This window comes from Scaptodrosophila lebanonensis, unplaced genomic scaffold (genome assembly GCF_003285725.1).
Source record: "Scaptodrosophila lebanonensis strain 11010-0011.00,11010-0021.00 unplaced genomic scaffold, SlebRS2 tig00000085-arrow-pilon, whole genome shotgun sequence".
In the NCBI taxonomy this organism is placed as follows: Eukaryota; Metazoa; Arthropoda; class Insecta; order Diptera; family Drosophilidae; genus Scaptodrosophila; species Scaptodrosophila lebanonensis.
In genome coordinates this window covers 150,875-168,238 of record NW_022060564.1, presented here as the reverse complement: position 1 = coordinate 168,238, position 17,364 = coordinate 150,875, and the positions used below count along the sequence as shown (strand labels likewise).

At 39.9% G+C, this 17,364-nt stretch overlaps 3 protein-coding genes across 4 annotated transcripts in view; 1 reads left to right on the top strand and 2 right to left on the bottom strand.

Moving 5' to 3' along the window:
- The window catches only part of LOC115626411 (AF4/FMR2 family member 4), a 34,535-nt gene extending 31,286 nt beyond the window's left edge, over window positions 1–3,249 (bottom strand). The window contains exons 1-2 of one of the 2 annotated variants that reach the window (XM_030521777.1): window positions 3,188–3,249; window positions 2,001–2,503 (exon numbers count right to left, since the gene is read on the bottom strand). In XM_030521777.1, the coding sequence (XP_030377637.1) occupies window positions 2,001–2,035 (35 nt within the window). In that variant the 5' untranslated portion in view covers window positions 2,036–2,503; window positions 3,188–3,249. Of the gene's footprint in view, window positions 1–2,000; window positions 2,532–3,187 lie in introns of those variants that run through there. The other variant, XM_030521778.1, reaches the window with a different exon arrangement.
- Window positions 3,250–7,819: 4,570 nt separating this feature from the next.
- LOC115626412 (trifunctional purine biosynthetic protein adenosine-3) lies at window positions 7,820–17,348 on the bottom strand. Its single transcript, XM_030521779.1, has 7 exons — window positions 16,903–17,348; window positions 13,444–13,691; window positions 12,468–13,117; window positions 11,609–11,834; window positions 11,100–11,512; window positions 9,993–11,033; window positions 7,820–9,212 (listed from the first exon to the last, which is right to left on the bottom strand). The coding sequence occupies exons 1-7, from the start codon at window positions 17,074–17,076 to the stop codon at window positions 7,921–7,923; spliced, it is 4,044 nt and encodes a 1,347-aa protein (XP_030377639.1). The 5' UTR covers window positions 17,077–17,348; the 3' UTR covers window positions 7,820–7,920.
- On the top strand, window positions 15,222–16,013 carry LOC115626372 (pupal cuticle protein). The gene is made up of 2 exons (XM_030521727.1): window positions 15,222–15,362; window positions 15,438–16,013. The coding sequence occupies exons 1-2, from the start codon at window positions 15,345–15,347 to the stop codon at window positions 16,011–16,013; spliced, it is 594 nt and encodes a 197-aa protein (XP_030377587.1). The 5' UTR covers window positions 15,222–15,344.
- Window positions 17,349–17,364: the final 16 nt, after the last annotated feature.

Below are 17,364 nucleotides of genomic sequence, written 5' to 3'. Positions count from 1 at the left end.
TTTAGAAAAAAAGCTAGTAGGACAAGAAGGAAACAAAAGCTACGTAAAAGCTATTTCCCAAACGTTATGGTGCAGCAGACTATTCCCCAGTTTACAAAAGGCCTGCTGTCCTTACTTCTCTTGTTGCTCATGCTGTTGGCTTTAAGTGGCACTAGTGTGGGCCGCGATTAGAAAATGGGAAGAACACAGTTGGGCCAGCACAAAAATTTTACTATAAGAGATGCACTTACAGCTATAACTTCCTTTACATTTGAAATATCATGATGAAATTTAGAACGAGGACAATCATATAAGCACAGAATCACGGGAGTTATGGAAAAATACTAATAGATCACTAAAACAAAAAAATTGTTCTTTCTCGGGCTTGCACTAAACTAGTATACCATGTTTCTGATACAGGATATAAAGCTATAATAAAGCACATTTATACTTGTGTTTGTTTTCGATCGAATGCATTGTGAGATCTAATATTTTTGGCTATAAGTAAGAGATGACATCAGAGAGGGGTACTAGAAGTATTTCCATTATTCAAGCAACTGTGATTACTTTCCAACTCTGTTTACCACCCGTAAACTATTGACCTTCGCCCAATTAATATGCAGCTCATATAGTCAACAATCAAAAGCATAGGTCCGGATGGATGCCCGAACGTAACTCGTTGCAAAATCTCTCAGGGTATATAATTTTTTATGACAAAATTATACGTTTTATTATGTCACTTTAATGCTACAAAGGTACAGACAGAGACAGAACCAATGAGAGAAAACAAGTGCAGAGGCTAAGGACTCGTGGAAACTAAGCAGGCAAAGCCTCCAAAGCCCCACACAGACTATAAATCAGCAACGATTTGAGGCTATGGTGAAGGTGGTGGGCATTTTGTATGACTTGTATGTAAATGAAGTAAGCGAGAGCGAAAATACAGCACGGAGGCGAAAGTTTTATTGCGAGCATTGGTGATGGTGCTCTATGGGTTCTGGGCTTTCATTGCTTTCCGTTTTGACAGACCCGATAAAGTGGACAATTTTAAAATTTTTAATTTATAGAAACATTAACAATTTTTTGGTACCAAGAACTCTTTGCTGTATCCATGACATAAGTTAGCTTGGAGAGCTTGTTGCTTCAATTCGACGAATTGCAAACATTTTAATTTCTGACAAGAGCTCAGCTTAGGAGACAAGTGAAATAAAACCATGAAATGGGATGAGCTTTAACCAAAATCATTAGTACACATTTTTGACTTCTTTTAGGTTTGTGTCAGCAAAAAATTATTACAATGGCAGATCTTCCAGAAATGGCGAGAAAGAAGAGAAGAAAGATGCACGTTAATAAGAAATCTGTTATGGTTAAACTTTTGCTCAAAACTTTTCGACAAATTGCAGCGAAAAACGCACAATGGGTTAGACATGGGGAAACAGTGCGTGGCGGCAACGGACGCTTAAAGGGAGAGACAAGCTACATACAAAAACTTTTCTGGTTTTTTTTCTCGGCTCAAGGTGAGCAAAATAATGGTTTCAGAGCAGCAAACGCCAAGAAAACCACAAACTTTGGTTATGCGCGCGAATTCATTGCAATCCTTTATAGTTAGACGCTAATAAGTATCAGCGTGTGGGCCACAGAATACGCACGAAAGAAAGTTTTTCAAATTTATATTTTTTATCTCACTTTAATAAGTATATTTATATATTTTATTTATATATATCCAAATTAATAGATTAGATTATAAATTAATTTATAGACAAATATTTTTAGGGTGGATCAAAGAAAGCTTCTGATTCGCCCAACAAAATGTGGCGCAGTCTGTTGGTCTATATGTGCTTTTTAATCAAAGTTCGTCCATGTAGCCAGGTAAGACTACATGGTTTGCTTTTTTATTTAGTCTTAGAAAGAAATTGTCCCTCTTAGGTGAAATTAACTTAACCAATTTTTCTAACTAATAACACTAATAATCTAGGTGACATCTTAAACTCCTTGCTTTCTTTAATATTATTATAAAGACTTACCGTGGTTTCGAAAGTTTTTTCATATGTATATCCATGTCGCGTTCCAATCTCCTACATGGGTGCAGCCAGCTGGACGCCTATTCCTTACAATTCTCGTGGCGTTTGCGACTGTAATTGCAGCTGCGCATACCCATACAAAGAGCTTTTTGAATGATTTTAAGTTAAGAACGAAGATGGAATTTTGATCTACCGCATAAGTTGCTGGTGTTGGCGTTTTTATTTTGGCAGGTTGCTGGCATTGGTGCGTTGTTGAAATTTTGTAAGTAGTTTAGTAAACATTTAAATATATTATGATTTGTATTATTTATTTAATATTGCTCTATTCGCTGTTTTGTTTGTTGAGGTTAAGTTTCCTTATTTTGGTGTTTACATTGTTCAAGTTTCGATATTAAATTTGATCTTGTATTTGTTGCACTTGGGGCGGGCGTGTGAGGGTGTTTGTAGTTAAGCACTTGGGACGCATTAAAAATGTTTATTCTGTTGGCTAATGCGTATCAATTAACCTAAGAAATACTTATATGCTTTAGATTGTAATTTACAATGTAGGCTTATCGTTTTTCATAAGTTCAACTTGATAAAAAGTTATTTGTTTAATAAGAATTTTAAAGTAATTTTTCTAAAGTAATTGCGTTGATTAATGCGTGAAGTATTTAAGTTTTTGTTTTAAGCAGGCCGCTATATGGTTTAATTATAAGTGGTTTTTGTATGTAGAAGCTTTAGAAATACATGCGTATGTATTAATATACATATCCTTATATAGGAGTTACAAAATTTGCTTTATAAATTAAGTGTTCTTTGATTGCACCGTTAGAGTTAATGCACTTTTGACTTTTTTAAAACTATGAGTATGCATGTATTATTTATTTATAGGCATTGATAAAAATTTGCAAACACGTAGGTTGTTTTATTTTGTTTTATGTCTATTTGTTGCTTTCTGGCTTCTATCGCTTCATATATGTATATATGCATGTGTAGTGGCTTTTTACACATACCTAAGAATATAAGTACATATATACTATTGGAAGGCGTATCTATAGGCTTGTGTTCGGTTAAAATTTGTAAAGCTAATGCTAAGATTTTTTAATATATTGTAATGTCGGTATATGTATATACGGGCTTATTCTTTCTTTAGAAATTATTGCTTTTGTTGTATTCGTTAAGTGTTTCAGGCGCTTTAAGTTATTTACTTCATTAAGAGGCTACGTTTTCGTAGATTGGCAATCTCCGGTTGGGAGTATAAAGTTGAATGCGGTGCTGAAAATATGAAGACAGGGTTCATTTTTAGTTAAGAAGTTATCAAACAAGGACTGCCTGCGAAATGCAGTCAAAAGTTCCCAAACAGCAACAACTGTAGATCGCAAAACTCGACAGCTTAACCAGAATGCACATTATTTAAAGCGATCTCAAAAATGAGAGCAGAGGTAATAATTATAGAATGTAGAAGTGCGACCACTAAGCGTTGATGAAAAACAGCAGGTGTTACATAAAAATCAAAACCTACATCACACATATCATAAAAACAAGACCCAAAACAACAACAAAATTAACTACGAAAGGTGAAGCAACAACTACAGCAACAGCTGCTTCAACTATGTATGTGTATGTATGTAACCATAGCCATCGGTTTATTTGGGTGTGTGTGTTTGCATGTGGAGAAAATTGCCTTTGGGACTGTTGTTGGTTTTCTCTCTCTCTCTCTCTCTCTTATTATTTTTATTTTTTTAGTATTTATGTATGTATGTATATATGTATAGGAATTCATTCATTATTATGATGCCCTGTGTACCCTTTGTTGTTGTTGTAGTACCATCAATGGCGCCCAAAGGGCAACGCACGAATTACCGTTTTTGTGTTTTTTTTTTAGTGTAGCTATACACTATATCAAAATAGTAGCCTAGCCCAAGGAGAACTCTTTTTATACCCATATCTATGTAGTTTGAGTGTATGTAAAATGTAGAAGGAGGTGGGAAAGACCCCACTAATTATATACATTCTTCAGCAGTTCTAAGTCCGACAAGTTTGCTTCTTTTTTTTCTGATTCAATTCCATTAAAGCCTTACATAAACATACATACATATATGTGATAATTAAATTGAATTAATTAACTAAATTAATAAAATTAAATTTTAAACAAGAAAGGATACTAATGGAACGCGGGCTCAACTCTTAAATACCTTCAAATAGCATACCGCATTTGATGAAAATATAGGTCAATTGTAGATCAAATGGCAGTGTCGACTCAGACATGGTAACATTTCACCTACATAAACGATCTTAGCGCGAGAAAGAATTTGACAAATTAACAGATAACCAAATTATCCCGATATGGTCAAGTTGCCTTTTGTTATTGGAGTACGGTCAATTTTAGCTTATAGGTTCTCCTGCCTCTATTTTGTTCCTATTTTAGGATTAAAAGGAAGTTACAGCCGAAATTATATTTTGAATTATTTGCTTAATTATAATTTTGTACTTTTGTACAATAAATCTTATTCATGAGCTTGTTTTTCTTTCATATTTTTGTGTTTTATTTCATCTCTATGACTGGTTGACTGTCTTTAGATTGCTGCTAACAACATTTAAACAACAATGAAACGCGACTGTTTTGCTTAGGCCAGTTCCGTTACATGACAAGATGCGAAAATACAAAAAAAGAGCGAACGAAAAGTCAGTGAGGAACACAACAGCGAGAGCCGAGTGGCGTTTGAAAAATTGACAAAAGTCAAGTCAATGCGCATTTCACTTTTGCTGCCGTATTTTTTATATACATATGTATATACGTATGTATGTTTTGTACTTTTTCAGTGTTTCTTCGAGCTTTGTCATATACGAAAGCGAAATTTTTAACGCTGTCGTGCTGTAGATTTCTTGAATTGTTGTTATTGGATTGCTATTGTTATTTTAATTGATTTGCAAAGGTTTTGCTCAACGGGAGTGAGTAAGCAAACAGGCAAGAGAAACGACGAGATAAAGAGCCAGCCCGCTCAAGTGGCGCACGCTGCGACGTCAACTGCGGCGAAATTGGCTAAGTCTGCCGTGTAAAAAACGTTAATATTTCGTACAAACACCTTACGAAAACGGTGGTGGGGAGATTGATAACACGGCGGGAAGTTATTTACTTCTAAATAAAGTTTTGTTACTGAACGATTTAAAATGGATCTCATTCGCGAATCGCTTTTTTACTTGTTTTGAGTATTATCGTTATTTAAACTTACACTATGTAATATTTTCTTTGGTATTTGCTCATTTTTTCGCTTTTTACTGCTTGAACTTTGCACTTAAGCATATAGCAAATAAACTGCAGACACTCACATACACACTAACACTATTGCACTTAAATAATTAATGCTTTAAGCATAAACACATTTTAGATTTTATTTATTTTTATTTTACGCTAAGATTATGTTTTCGCGGCGCTACAGCAACGATTGCACAGACGAGACTGGCGTTCATTTTTACTTCAATCTTTGCCGACTGCTTTTGAATACTCTCACCGTTCGCTTGCGTATACGTGTGTGTGTGCTGAAATTGTGAATGAATATAGGAGAGAGGCAAACAGAGAGAGCGAACGAAGGATTGTTTTTACTTCGATTACTGTGTATACTCTTGTTGTTGTTGCATTGGAATTTGAAACCGACGGTGTGCATTTGTTGTTGTTGTTACTGACAGAGCGTACTACGTTTTTAAACCTGCATAGATACAATTGCAAATGTGCCTCCATTTGTATACATAGGTGCAATTTGTTTGTTCCTGTATAATTTTGTTTTGAAATTTGATTTCATGAATCAATTATTTCTTTGATAAACATAGAATGGGGGTTCTCCCGGATTACAATCACACATTTGCATGAATTTATGTAAACACCAGATATTCCCGCCACATATTTCCATAAATAATATAAAAGTAATCGAATTTTGGGTGTAATTCGTTTTTTGTGTCATTGATCCACACTCATAATTATATACATACAAGTACATCTGTATATATGAAACATTTTTTAGGGGTGTGAGGTTACTTCTTCCGGTTCAAAACTCTAATCTTGCTATTTCTTTGCACATGATGGTTAAAATCCTATTGGAATGTTCTGTGTGTGTATCGCATGCATATGCTACAGCACCATAAAGTGCCCAATATACACACATACTAAACATTAAGTTGACTATACAAAAGTTGTCGAAAAATCCAAACTAATAAATGGAATAGAGACAAGAAAAAGCCAAAACACATCAAACAGCCGTACGCGGTCAAACATATACGCACACAATCACATTGTGAGAGCACAAGAGAGCAGTATTGTGTGAGAGGGCCGCTACTCTACCACTTAGCTTTGTTTTTGTGCGCATTCACAATGGGCGATTCGCTGCGCAGAGCAAATTAAAATTAAAAGGCAGCGAATAAAAAGAAACAAGGGAGGGCATGAAAAAATGAAAATTTTTTTGTTATGGAGACAAATAACATCAAGCTTAGATCCGAGACAACAAATGCTATGACGAACTTTTGAAACACTTTTGGGGGCATCTTTGTTTTTAATAACAAATATGCGCGCTCGCTGTTTATTAATATTCCATAATTACTCACCTTTCTAATTATTGCAATTGCGGCGGCGAAGTTGCCTTTTGCTGAAGTTGTTGTTCGCATTAATTTTAATTTATAGTTGCCGTGCACAGTTTTAGACGGATTGAAAATGTTTAAATATTATTTAAGACAAATACATGAACCCAGAAACAGAATTAAACATGGACTGAGATAGCGACAAACACACACACCGACATGAAAAATACATATTAATGCATACTGGTTAGGTTTTTAATTTTGCATTACTAATAGTAACAATTTGTTATTGTTGTTGTGATAGAGGTGGCGGTAGTGCTGGAGCTGTTTTTGCTATATAAATTGGTGTGCCAAGCTGTCGTTGTTTTTGCTACTGTTGTGGTTTTCAACATGTTCGTTGCGTTTTGTACATTTAATTACCGTACTTTTTTTTATTACTTTTTAATCAAAAACGTACGAGCTGCAGTCAAAGTCACACACACATGCTTACACATAACACTCACATTTATACAGCAACTAGTAATTCTCCGCTGTGCGCTGCGCGAGCGAGACAACATTACTCGCACACACATACACTTACGAACACGCACCAGAGGGACATTTACGAAAAATTGTTGATTTTATTAAAGAATTTTTATCGCGAATCTCAATAATACAGTAAATTCATTTATATTTAATATTTAGCACGCTGCCCTGTTACTATTAAATATACCGCACTTATTTATCATGACTGCGCTGCGCATGAGGGGCGAAGTATAGCAAAGACGTACATAAAAAAATCAACAACACAAAGTTAGGAAATTTTCACAAGAATTCTACGACAAATGCTGGTAATTTTTGTTTGGTACGCACTTTAACAAATTTTGTGCCCTTATTCAAGTGTTGCGTTTTTATATTGTTATAAAGAGCCTTTTCGCGTTTTGTTACACTTTTTACAACTTTTCCTAGCACATTATAATTTGTTTGTGTGGCTGCTGCTTCCAGCTGCTGGCATTTTTTAGCACTTAAATTGATGCTGTGAATTTCTTGTGTACGCACTGGAGAAGTGAATTAGAAAATTCATGTTATCGATAAATACATCGACGAAAAAAGATATATATCGTTGCAAACTCTTACCGACAATTTATTTGAAATCGTGCTTATATCTATAATGTAAAAGTTCGAAAATTGTAATTACTACTTGTATTACGCATCATAGAACAGCTGCGGCTATAGATGAACCGGGCCGTTCGTAAAATTAACAGCTTTCTTAGATTTATTACAACCTGACATTTGTAAAAATGTATACAGAACAGCTGGTCAGAGTTTATTATTAAAAGAAACAACTTATTCTACGGTATATTACATATTATATTACTTGCTGGTTATCCGATTATATTACTTGCTTTCCAGCCGAGCTCAACGAAACCTGGCCGTTGGTAAGCAACCTCAGAGCCTGCGGATAGGCCCAATGCTCTGCAGTGTGAATGCGCTGTGATAATGCGTCGACGTCATCTCCATCCAAAATGGGCACCTCAGCCTGCACAATAATGGCTCCCGTGTCTACGCCCTCGTCTACAAAGTGAACTGTGCAGCCCGATTCACGCTCCCCCGCCTCCAAAGCGCGGCGTTGCACATGCAGACCTGGATATTTTGGCAATAACGATGGATGTATGTTGATGAGGCGTCCACGCCATTCGCGTACAAAAGGCGCACTGAGAACTCTCATAAAACCTGCCAGGCACACTAGATCTACCCGGGCTGCACGCAGATGACGTGAAAGTTCCGCATCGTAGGCCTCGCGCGATTCAAAGTTGCGATGGGAAATGACAAGTGAAGGGATACTAGCACGAAAAGCCCTCTCCAAACCCAAGACATCTGGCTTATTTGATATGACAAGCACAATATTGGCATGCATGCCTTGTGCGCTATCTCGCGTTGCATCGATAAGCGCCTGTAGGTTGCTGCCCGAGCCAGAGATGAGTACTGCAACACGCTTGGGCGGCAGCCCCAACGAAGACTGTGTGCGCGCAAGCGACTCCTCAAAGTTTTCCACAAGCACCTGGGGAGCGTGAGTGGCTTTACGAGCCACAACCTCGCCCACAATAGTGGCGCGTTCTGTGTAGCGAAGTTTGTCCAGGACCGACTTTGCAGCCGCTGGTTCCACCACAAGGATTAGGCCAAGGCCACAGTTATAAGTGCGTTGTAGCTCGGAGCTAGCAATATTCCCAGCCGCTGCCAACCAACCAAAGACCGAAGGTATGTGGAACTTGAGGGCATCCAGGCGAACAGCAAGTTCGGGCCGCAGCACGCGCGGAATATTCTCCGTTAAGCCGCCGCCTGTTATGTGCGCCAACGCCTTAATGCCGTGCTCCTGTCTGGATAGTAAAGGTGATATCGCCTCTAAGTAGATTTTAGTAGGAACCAACAGCTCCTCCCCGATGGTGCGATCACTAAAAGGTGACTTGTCCTCGAAGCCCAGTCCAGCACGTTTCAGTACAGCATGTACCAGACTGAAGCCATTACTGTGCACACCAGTAGACGGCAGTCCAATGAGCACGTCGCCAGGAGCAATCTTCTCTAGAAGGGGCAGGATGATTTGCCGCTCTGCAATACCTAAAGCGAAGCCGGCGAGATCGTAGACCTGCGGAGCGTATAGTAGGGGCACGGATGCATTGTGGGTGGCTGCAATGTAGGGAATGTTATGAATATTTCTGATTTAGTATTACCGATTTGAATTGATTTTTATCACTCCGGTTATTTTCATCCTTATCTTTTCAGAATATGAAGTCTTACTTCTAAAGATCCACATCGACTACCTAGAGAAGGGCAAAATGAGCACAGGGTTCTACTATGACGAATTATTGGACCTATTCGACGCTGGATTGCCGAAAAAAAGGCCCCATTTTTGGCTAAGAAAAAATTCTCTTCCACCATGACAATACATCGGCTCATACCTCCGCCGTCTCCACAGCCAAATTGGTTAAATTACGCTACGAAGTCCGCCCTATTGTCTAGATTTGACACCGTGCGACTTGTTTTTGTTTTCGAATTCGACTCTACATAAATTTCAGTTCGTAACAGTTGCGTGATGCAAAAACAAGTCAATAAGATATTGGAAGATCATAACACCCCCAATTTATTGCCTAGCGAAGGGTCTGCGGCTTGCGTTTACTGGCTTCTTATAGTTTGTTGCAAAATTTCAGTCAGATTTAATTACGACAACAAGTAGCCAGAATAGCTGTATGATATTTAAAGCTTTGGCAATATAAAGCTATTTAATGACTTGTATGTTCAATTTAATTTGTCAATAAACTATTTTTGAACTTTGTTTTTGGAGAAAACAACCCGCGCAATAAATAAAACTTTGAGGTGATACTTGGCACAAGCAGTCGGTTGGAGATCTGGTGATATTTCCAATAACTCTTGATCTGATTGCACAGCAGCGACTGTGGATTTGCTTACCTATTAAACTGCTTCTGGCCTGTCGAGTACCTTCTGCTACGCCCTCTGCCACTTGCAGTGCTAGTTGGTCCTGCCATTGACCGCAGGCATAGTAGCTGGAGAAGCTGATGGGTTCGGCACCATTGCATAGAATATCATTAACACACATGGCCACCAGATCGACGCCTACAGTGCTGTTGCGGCCCATCTGCTGAGCTATTTTAAGCTTGGTGCCAACTCCATCGGTGCCCAAAACAAGGACCGGGTCATTGAAACGTGGGGGAACTCGAGTCAACCGTCGGCCCGACGCATTCTCAAAGCACTCAGTGCGAATAAATTGATTGAGTTTAGTGGATGGTATACTCATTACTTCTGTGGGCAAATTATTATTGCCCAAGCCGCCGTAGAGCTTTGCAACCTGAACCAGTTGTTCCTCAAAATTCCGTATCAGTAATTGCGCACCGCCATCTGTATCGCGTCGCTTCAGCACGCCCAGCACCTTTGAACCGGTCAGTTGGCTCCGCCACACATGACTGTCCTTAGGTAGAACCAGCACCATTCCTATACCGCAGTTATGCTGCTCCAGTAATGCATTGGCGCTGAGCTTTAGCTGAGCGGCCAACCAGCCAAACACCTCAGGCACTGGCACAGCCCCAAAATCCAAGACAGAGCCAAAATCTTGGGGTAGTAGGCGCCCAACGTCGTGAATAAGTCCATGTGCAATGTGAACCAAACCCTTTACATGCCCATTCTTCAGCAGTGGTAACACCTCCTGGACATATAGTTTTGTGGGCATACCCAAAACTTGGGCTAATGTCAAGCCACGATCTCCACAGGGGGAGGGAGAATTCAGTTTAATGTCACTTCCACTTAACTTGCTAAGCAAGGCGTTGAAGCCGGAACAGTGTAGGCCGGAGGAGGGCAAGCCAACAAGCAGATCACCCTCCTCGTATAAATCGAAACGAGGTAGGATTTGCGACTGGCCTACGATACCCACACAATAGCCGGCCAGGTCGTACTGACCATAGGCATAGAGTGCAGGCATCTCTGCAGTCTCACCGCCTGAAGGAAGCAGAAAAATGCTAAATTAAAGACCCGGGCTGGCTAGTTCAGGGATTGCCAACTTACCTAATAGAGCGCAGCGCGCATCGCGACAACCATCGGCAATTCCCTTGACAAATTGCGCTGCCAATGGCACCTGCAGCTTTCCGCATGCAATATAGTCTAGAAAAGCCACCGGCTCGGCACCCATCTCCAGGACGTCATTAGCGCACATTGCGAATAGATCGTAGCCAATATTTTCATACTGATCGTAAGCAAGGGCCAGCTTAATTTTGGCGTCCACACCATGCACGACCTCACAAATAACAGGCTCGCTTTTCACATCCACATCCTTGATGCGAAAAAGTCCGCCGAAACCACCTAGACCTCCTATTATTCCAGGCCGATGTGTGCCACGCGAAAGCGGCTTAATTCTTTGCACAAGAGCGTCACCAGCATCGATGTCGACACCGCTATCTCGATAGCTCATCGAAGTGGAACTGTCTCCAGCATCGATATTGGAATAAAAAAAGGAAAGAAGGCGAATATTTAGATAAGATCTGGGATGGTACTTTAATAAGAAACTCTCTATTTACAGCTTGAAGGCCTTATGCGCTATGTCTGTGCGATACTGTGCGCCTACACCGGCGAAGATAATTCCCGCTGCTAATTTTGTGGCTTTCGCTGCAGCAGTCTGAAGACTATCGTCCAGGGCCACCACTATGAGAACGCGTCCGCCATTGGTGAGTGCATCACCCGCAGCATTTACTGAGATGCCGCTGTGAAAAACAAGTTGAGTGTCCGTGTTTTCAAGTGGCAGACCTGCAAAAAAGGATTCATTTTAGTTACAGTTAAGTAGGTGCCCAAAAATGGTTTTGAACTCATTAAATAATTTTTGGCAGCTAAAGCAAGCGTTGGAAGTGGAGAACATTACGACGACTCATGGTCAGAACTTAAATACGCCTTCGGACTTTTTAAAATTTGTAAAATGAATTTGATTCATTAGTATGCATCGTATACAAATGGCCAATCAATTAAATTCGCTTATACCTAAATTAACTTAGTCTCCAAATACTTTCAAAAAACGCAATTAATTACGGATTTCGAATACTTTAATGTAATGCAAACACGATTTGCACAAAACATCTAGATTCTCAAGTTCTTTACTTACTATCGGATTATTTTTTAAACGGACATGTTACTGTTCTTGATATTGTTTACGTTTTAATTGGAAAGTAAACGAGCTTCGGTTTAGGCAAAACAATTAAGGTGCCTTTTTTATAGGGGTTAGGACTGATGATCTCAATTGGGTCTACTTGTTTGTATGCTAGGGAAAAGTCAAACGTTCATCTGAAAGTATACGGGTTACACTACCACCCCTACCGACAGGCCCGCCAATTAATTCCATGTTGACGTTTCTTTCTTAAAAGATCTGATGACAATAGATTTACTCACCCGTGATAAGGCAGCCCTTCGTTGACGTTTCTGGATAGCCAGCACTTGCTAAAACAACACCCACAGCGGATGTCCCGTGGCGCCACAGCAGAGAAATATCATTCAACGTTCCTTTGCAGCAAGCTGTCATGATTTGAAATAAATCTGTTTGCAGCAGCGGCAGTATAACTTGTGTTTCTGGATCTCCAAAACGGCAATTGAACTCCAAGACTTTGGGACCATCTTCCGTCAACATTAAGCCCGCATAAAGCACGCCTTGGTAAGTGATTCCTTCTGCTTTAAGACCATCCACCGCTCGTTCTAATACCTCCCGCTCTACCACTTTTAATACTTCTTCTGTAATCAGTGGACACGGACAGTAAGCCCCCATGCCGCCTGTATTTGGACCTTTATCAGCATCGGCCAATCGCTTATGATCTTGGGCAGGAAGCATCACTTTCACAGTATTACCATCAGTAAAGGCCAGCACGGATATCTCTTCGCCCTCGAGTAACTCCTCAACGACAAGCGTGGCGCCAGCTTTACCGTACTTCAGTTGTCCAAGAATTTCGTCAACTGCTTGGCAAGCTTCATCCCCATTATTAGCTACGACGACGCCCTTGCCAGCAGCCAAGCCAGCGGCTTTCACTACAAGGGCCTTATAAGGAGCACTGCAAAATTGATAAAGCCCAAACTTTATATATTTTATATAATTTTATATAAGAATTTAATTGGATTGATCCCAACCTTAATAAAGACGAAAGCGAACTGTAGAATTAAACTCAACAATTAGTTATTTAAGTCCTAGACAATTATAGACGTGTTGAATTTTGTCAAATTCCAACATTGAAGCAAAAACAAAACCACAACTTCAGTTATCTTTTTTGGTCAGTAATAGGATAATGGCTAATAGCTTTCATTTACATTGTGATCCTCTAAAACGTCCACAGAGCGTACTTAAACATTATTTTCATCGAAATTAATAACTTTTGCTAACCTTTTAATGAACTCCTTAGCCAAAATGGTGTTCGTGAAACTTTCGTAACGTGCCGTGGGAATACCATGCCGAAGCATAAAGTCTTTGGCCCATTTCTTATCCGCTTCAATTTGTGCGCCTTCCTGTCCGGGACCAAAGCAAGGAACTCCTGCCTTTTGTAAAACATCACCCAACCCCAGAGCTAGGGGATCTTCGGGTCCAACAACAACGAAAGAAAGGTTTTGAGCTTTGCTCCACTGAGCCACGGCCTGAAATTGGAAAGAGTTATTATATGAGATTAGATGATGCTTTAAGCAAATGTTCATTTGGGTCGATGCGCTCGCTGCACCCAAGAATAAGCAAAACCTGTTCTACCAATTTGTCAAATACCTTCCTAATTGCATTATTATTAAGTCGTCGCCAGTGAATTGTCTTATTGCCTTAAAAATGTGAGAAAAACAAACTGACTCAAGCTACAGCTATGTGCCAAATACCCAGCAAATTGATCCGGTTTTTGTAGTCTAGAGCGTGACTGCGACTGCGTTTGTGAATTTGATTGCGTTCTAATGGAATTGGCGCCGTCAGCCTTTGGGTAAGCCCCAAATGCAACAGCGTTCTAGACGATTTAGCGTGAAGAAGTTCCGCCAGTTATAGGATCCCTTTAGCCCCACTTGTTGAAGCCAGCTTGTCCCTCTTCACAAAAGTTCAAGAACGTTCAAACGGACACAGCGGATACCGATTAATATACGTTGTGAAATATTTCGACTTCATATGTCAATTGCCTTATGACGAAGTGCAATATCGAGGTATTGAGCGAGAGAGCCAACTACTTAAGGTTTATCTGGCAGGAAACCGGCTCATTATTTAATTTCTTGAAACAAATACTACTTACTACAGTAGACTCAAAGATCGTCGCTAGCGAAAAACAACAATAGGAATAACAACATTGGCAACAGAAGACAAGTTGTCTCTGGATTACTACTAAACACACCGAACATAGTTTTACGAACTTTTGACTGCGTCAAACAATGCTCGTGTCCGTTTCTATAGCAACTTCCGAATTTGGTTAGAACGTTTTTAGTGCTACACTTTTCGGGTTGTTTTAAAGAGTGCGTTGATGATTTACGGTATTATATGCAAATAACAAAAAATTTGCCCAATTTGTCGTGGATTAGATGGCAATTGGATACGCTTAGATGAGTGAATACCTAATAAGTTGAATCAAAAATTTAAAAACACAATAAATAAGCAAATATGTATAAAATAACTGAATATGTATATAAAATAACTTGACTATAGGTACATATGTATATATTGTGGAAGAGTAAAATCCATGACAATGTAAAACTAAAGTAATTGTCCGAAGACCTATTGATCTAAGATTGCGTTAACTGTCTTTTAATCTTTGTGTAGTTTTCGTTGTAGTCTCGATTCCGAAAATTGTGTCAAATCGGAACTGGACTAAGTCTCTTTTTTAATTTTCGCCCTATCCGAACCATCATAATCATTCGACAACGTATAAACCGTCGTCAATTGCCAGATCGATAAAGGAAACAGGCACCGTTTCAAGATCGACCAAGTCACATATCAAATTTTAAGTACCACAACCTTGATGTAGGGCACACGAATTTAGCAGCCCACACGTATAGAATTGCAACGAAAAATAAAAAATAAAAACAATAATATGCGAAATAATTTTATTTATGACTAGCTGGCGACATTGCCTTCGTTTCGGAACTTCGCTTCGGCATCATCGTGAGACAAAAATGTCAAAATGCCTAAGTAATTTTTGGTGAGCGGATGGATATAAAAACGAAAGCGTGCCAAAAGCAGGCAATCAGTCGATACGCTGACGCGCTAGAACCAACAGCACCAAAAACAAAATTACCATTGAACCAGACGTGCTAAATACCAAGACAATTATGTGGGTGAATCAGCTTGTAAGTCCACTCCCACGCACACACACAAATGCCCTTTTGGGATTATAACTCAGAGCTGCTCTCTGCAATCCACAGGTAGTTCCCATCATTGCACTGTTGTGCCTGATGCCAAGGCTGTCTTTGTCCGACACACTCTACATACCGTACTCCGACCGAAATACACATACACTGCGCAACCAGCAGGAGCTGCAAATCGATGGCAACTATCACTACGCCTATGAGACCTCCAATGGCATTTCTGCCAAGCAGGCAGGACTAGGGGGCGTGGCCGTTCAAGGCGACTCCAGCTACACAGCGCCCGACGGCAGTATCATTAGCCTTCGATATGTGGCTGACGAGACAGGCTACCACCCAATAGGCGATCACATACCGAAGGTTCCTGACTACATTCTCCGCGCCCTGGAGTACATTCGCAATCACCCCTATCAGGTGCGCGACTACTACAGTGGTGAGCTTAAGACCGTATCCCATGACAACGAGGCGTTCAAGGTATACACACGGAATATTGCGGAATCCACTACTCCGGTGCCGCGACCCCGCAACACTACACCAAAGGTCGTCTACCTGACGCACGCACCACCGTCCGCAACGCAAGCGAATTCTCCGGCTCTGAGAAGACTCAAGAGACAGAGTCGCAGCAGCATTCGGTAAGAAATGCAATGCTGTCTGGTGAACTTTATATAAACCATAAGTTAGGCATTAAATAATAAATGTGTTAAGTAAACAATGGATATATTTTGTTTACATATTAATATTCAAGTGGAGAGAGAAAGATTCTCTCAATATAAATTATTGTACTCCTATAATGGGAAATGCACTTATTCAATATCAATGTCAGCAGAAATATGGAATCTGGATACTTAGGTCACTTTCTTGCGTTCATACAGACAGATGGACGGACTATCGACTCGTCTTTTTATACTAATCGAGAATATACATATGCTTATACTTTGGGGGGTCTGACACACATCTACACTAGTATACTCTTCGTACTGATATTACTATAGCGTTCTTACTTACAAGTAATTTTCGTCATAGGCTGTAATTAGGTCACTAAAACTATTGGTGAGCTTTATTTTAATCTTTAATCTTTACTTAAGATCTGTCCTATGTTGGACAATCATTAAATGTTTAATCGTGCTTCTGTCTGATGGTTGCGGCATGATTCAAACCGAGTGCCTACTCAAGGAACGAACTCCCATTGTGGATTCCCGCTAGTTCGCTGAGCTATGCCAGGCCCCGATTGCTGAGCTTAATGTTTAATTGTCGAAGGATCAATTTTTTGACTTCATGTGTAGACACATACTAAATAGCGAATATATTAAATCCATTGTTGCGGATTGTGTCGATGTTGGTAGCCGATCTGCGAAGGTGTCTGATGGGACTCAGAAGCCTCGCAACATACGGACGCTGCTGAAATTCCACACCCAGCTGACTGTCATGCTTGCTCTTTGTAACATTAAGCCGCACTTGAAGGTTAACTGAAGGACGGTTAGGTTCTGTTTTATTCTGCAACCTCCACAGGGTGCGATGCACTCACCTCAAAATCCTTTTCATCGAGCGATGATCCAAGGCTCTCGCATTTCTCGATCTTTGCAATGCCAACGCTTCCGGGCAGAGCATAGATATGCGCTATTTGGGTCGATTGGGCTAACTTCCAGCAGATGGCGTGCTCCCGTCCGCCACCACCAATAACGAGTACGCGATGAGACATTTTAGTTTAGTTTTTCTTCGGCCAACTTTCCGAAACGTTCGAATTGTTGTTTGAAAAATATATACGCGATCTTAATCAAACACTTTAGTTTAATTTGTTTATAGCGAGCGTCCACGTGTTGATAGCGCAAAAGCCGGAGAACAACAAACTAGCGTGAGAGCAAAACTGCTGAGTAGTTGTTTTGAGTAGAAACGAGTATAAAAAGCAAGTATTCAACTACGATTTTATACTAATATTTATGTATGCATTTACATACGTATGTGTGCGAACGTTTTTATGTATTCACCC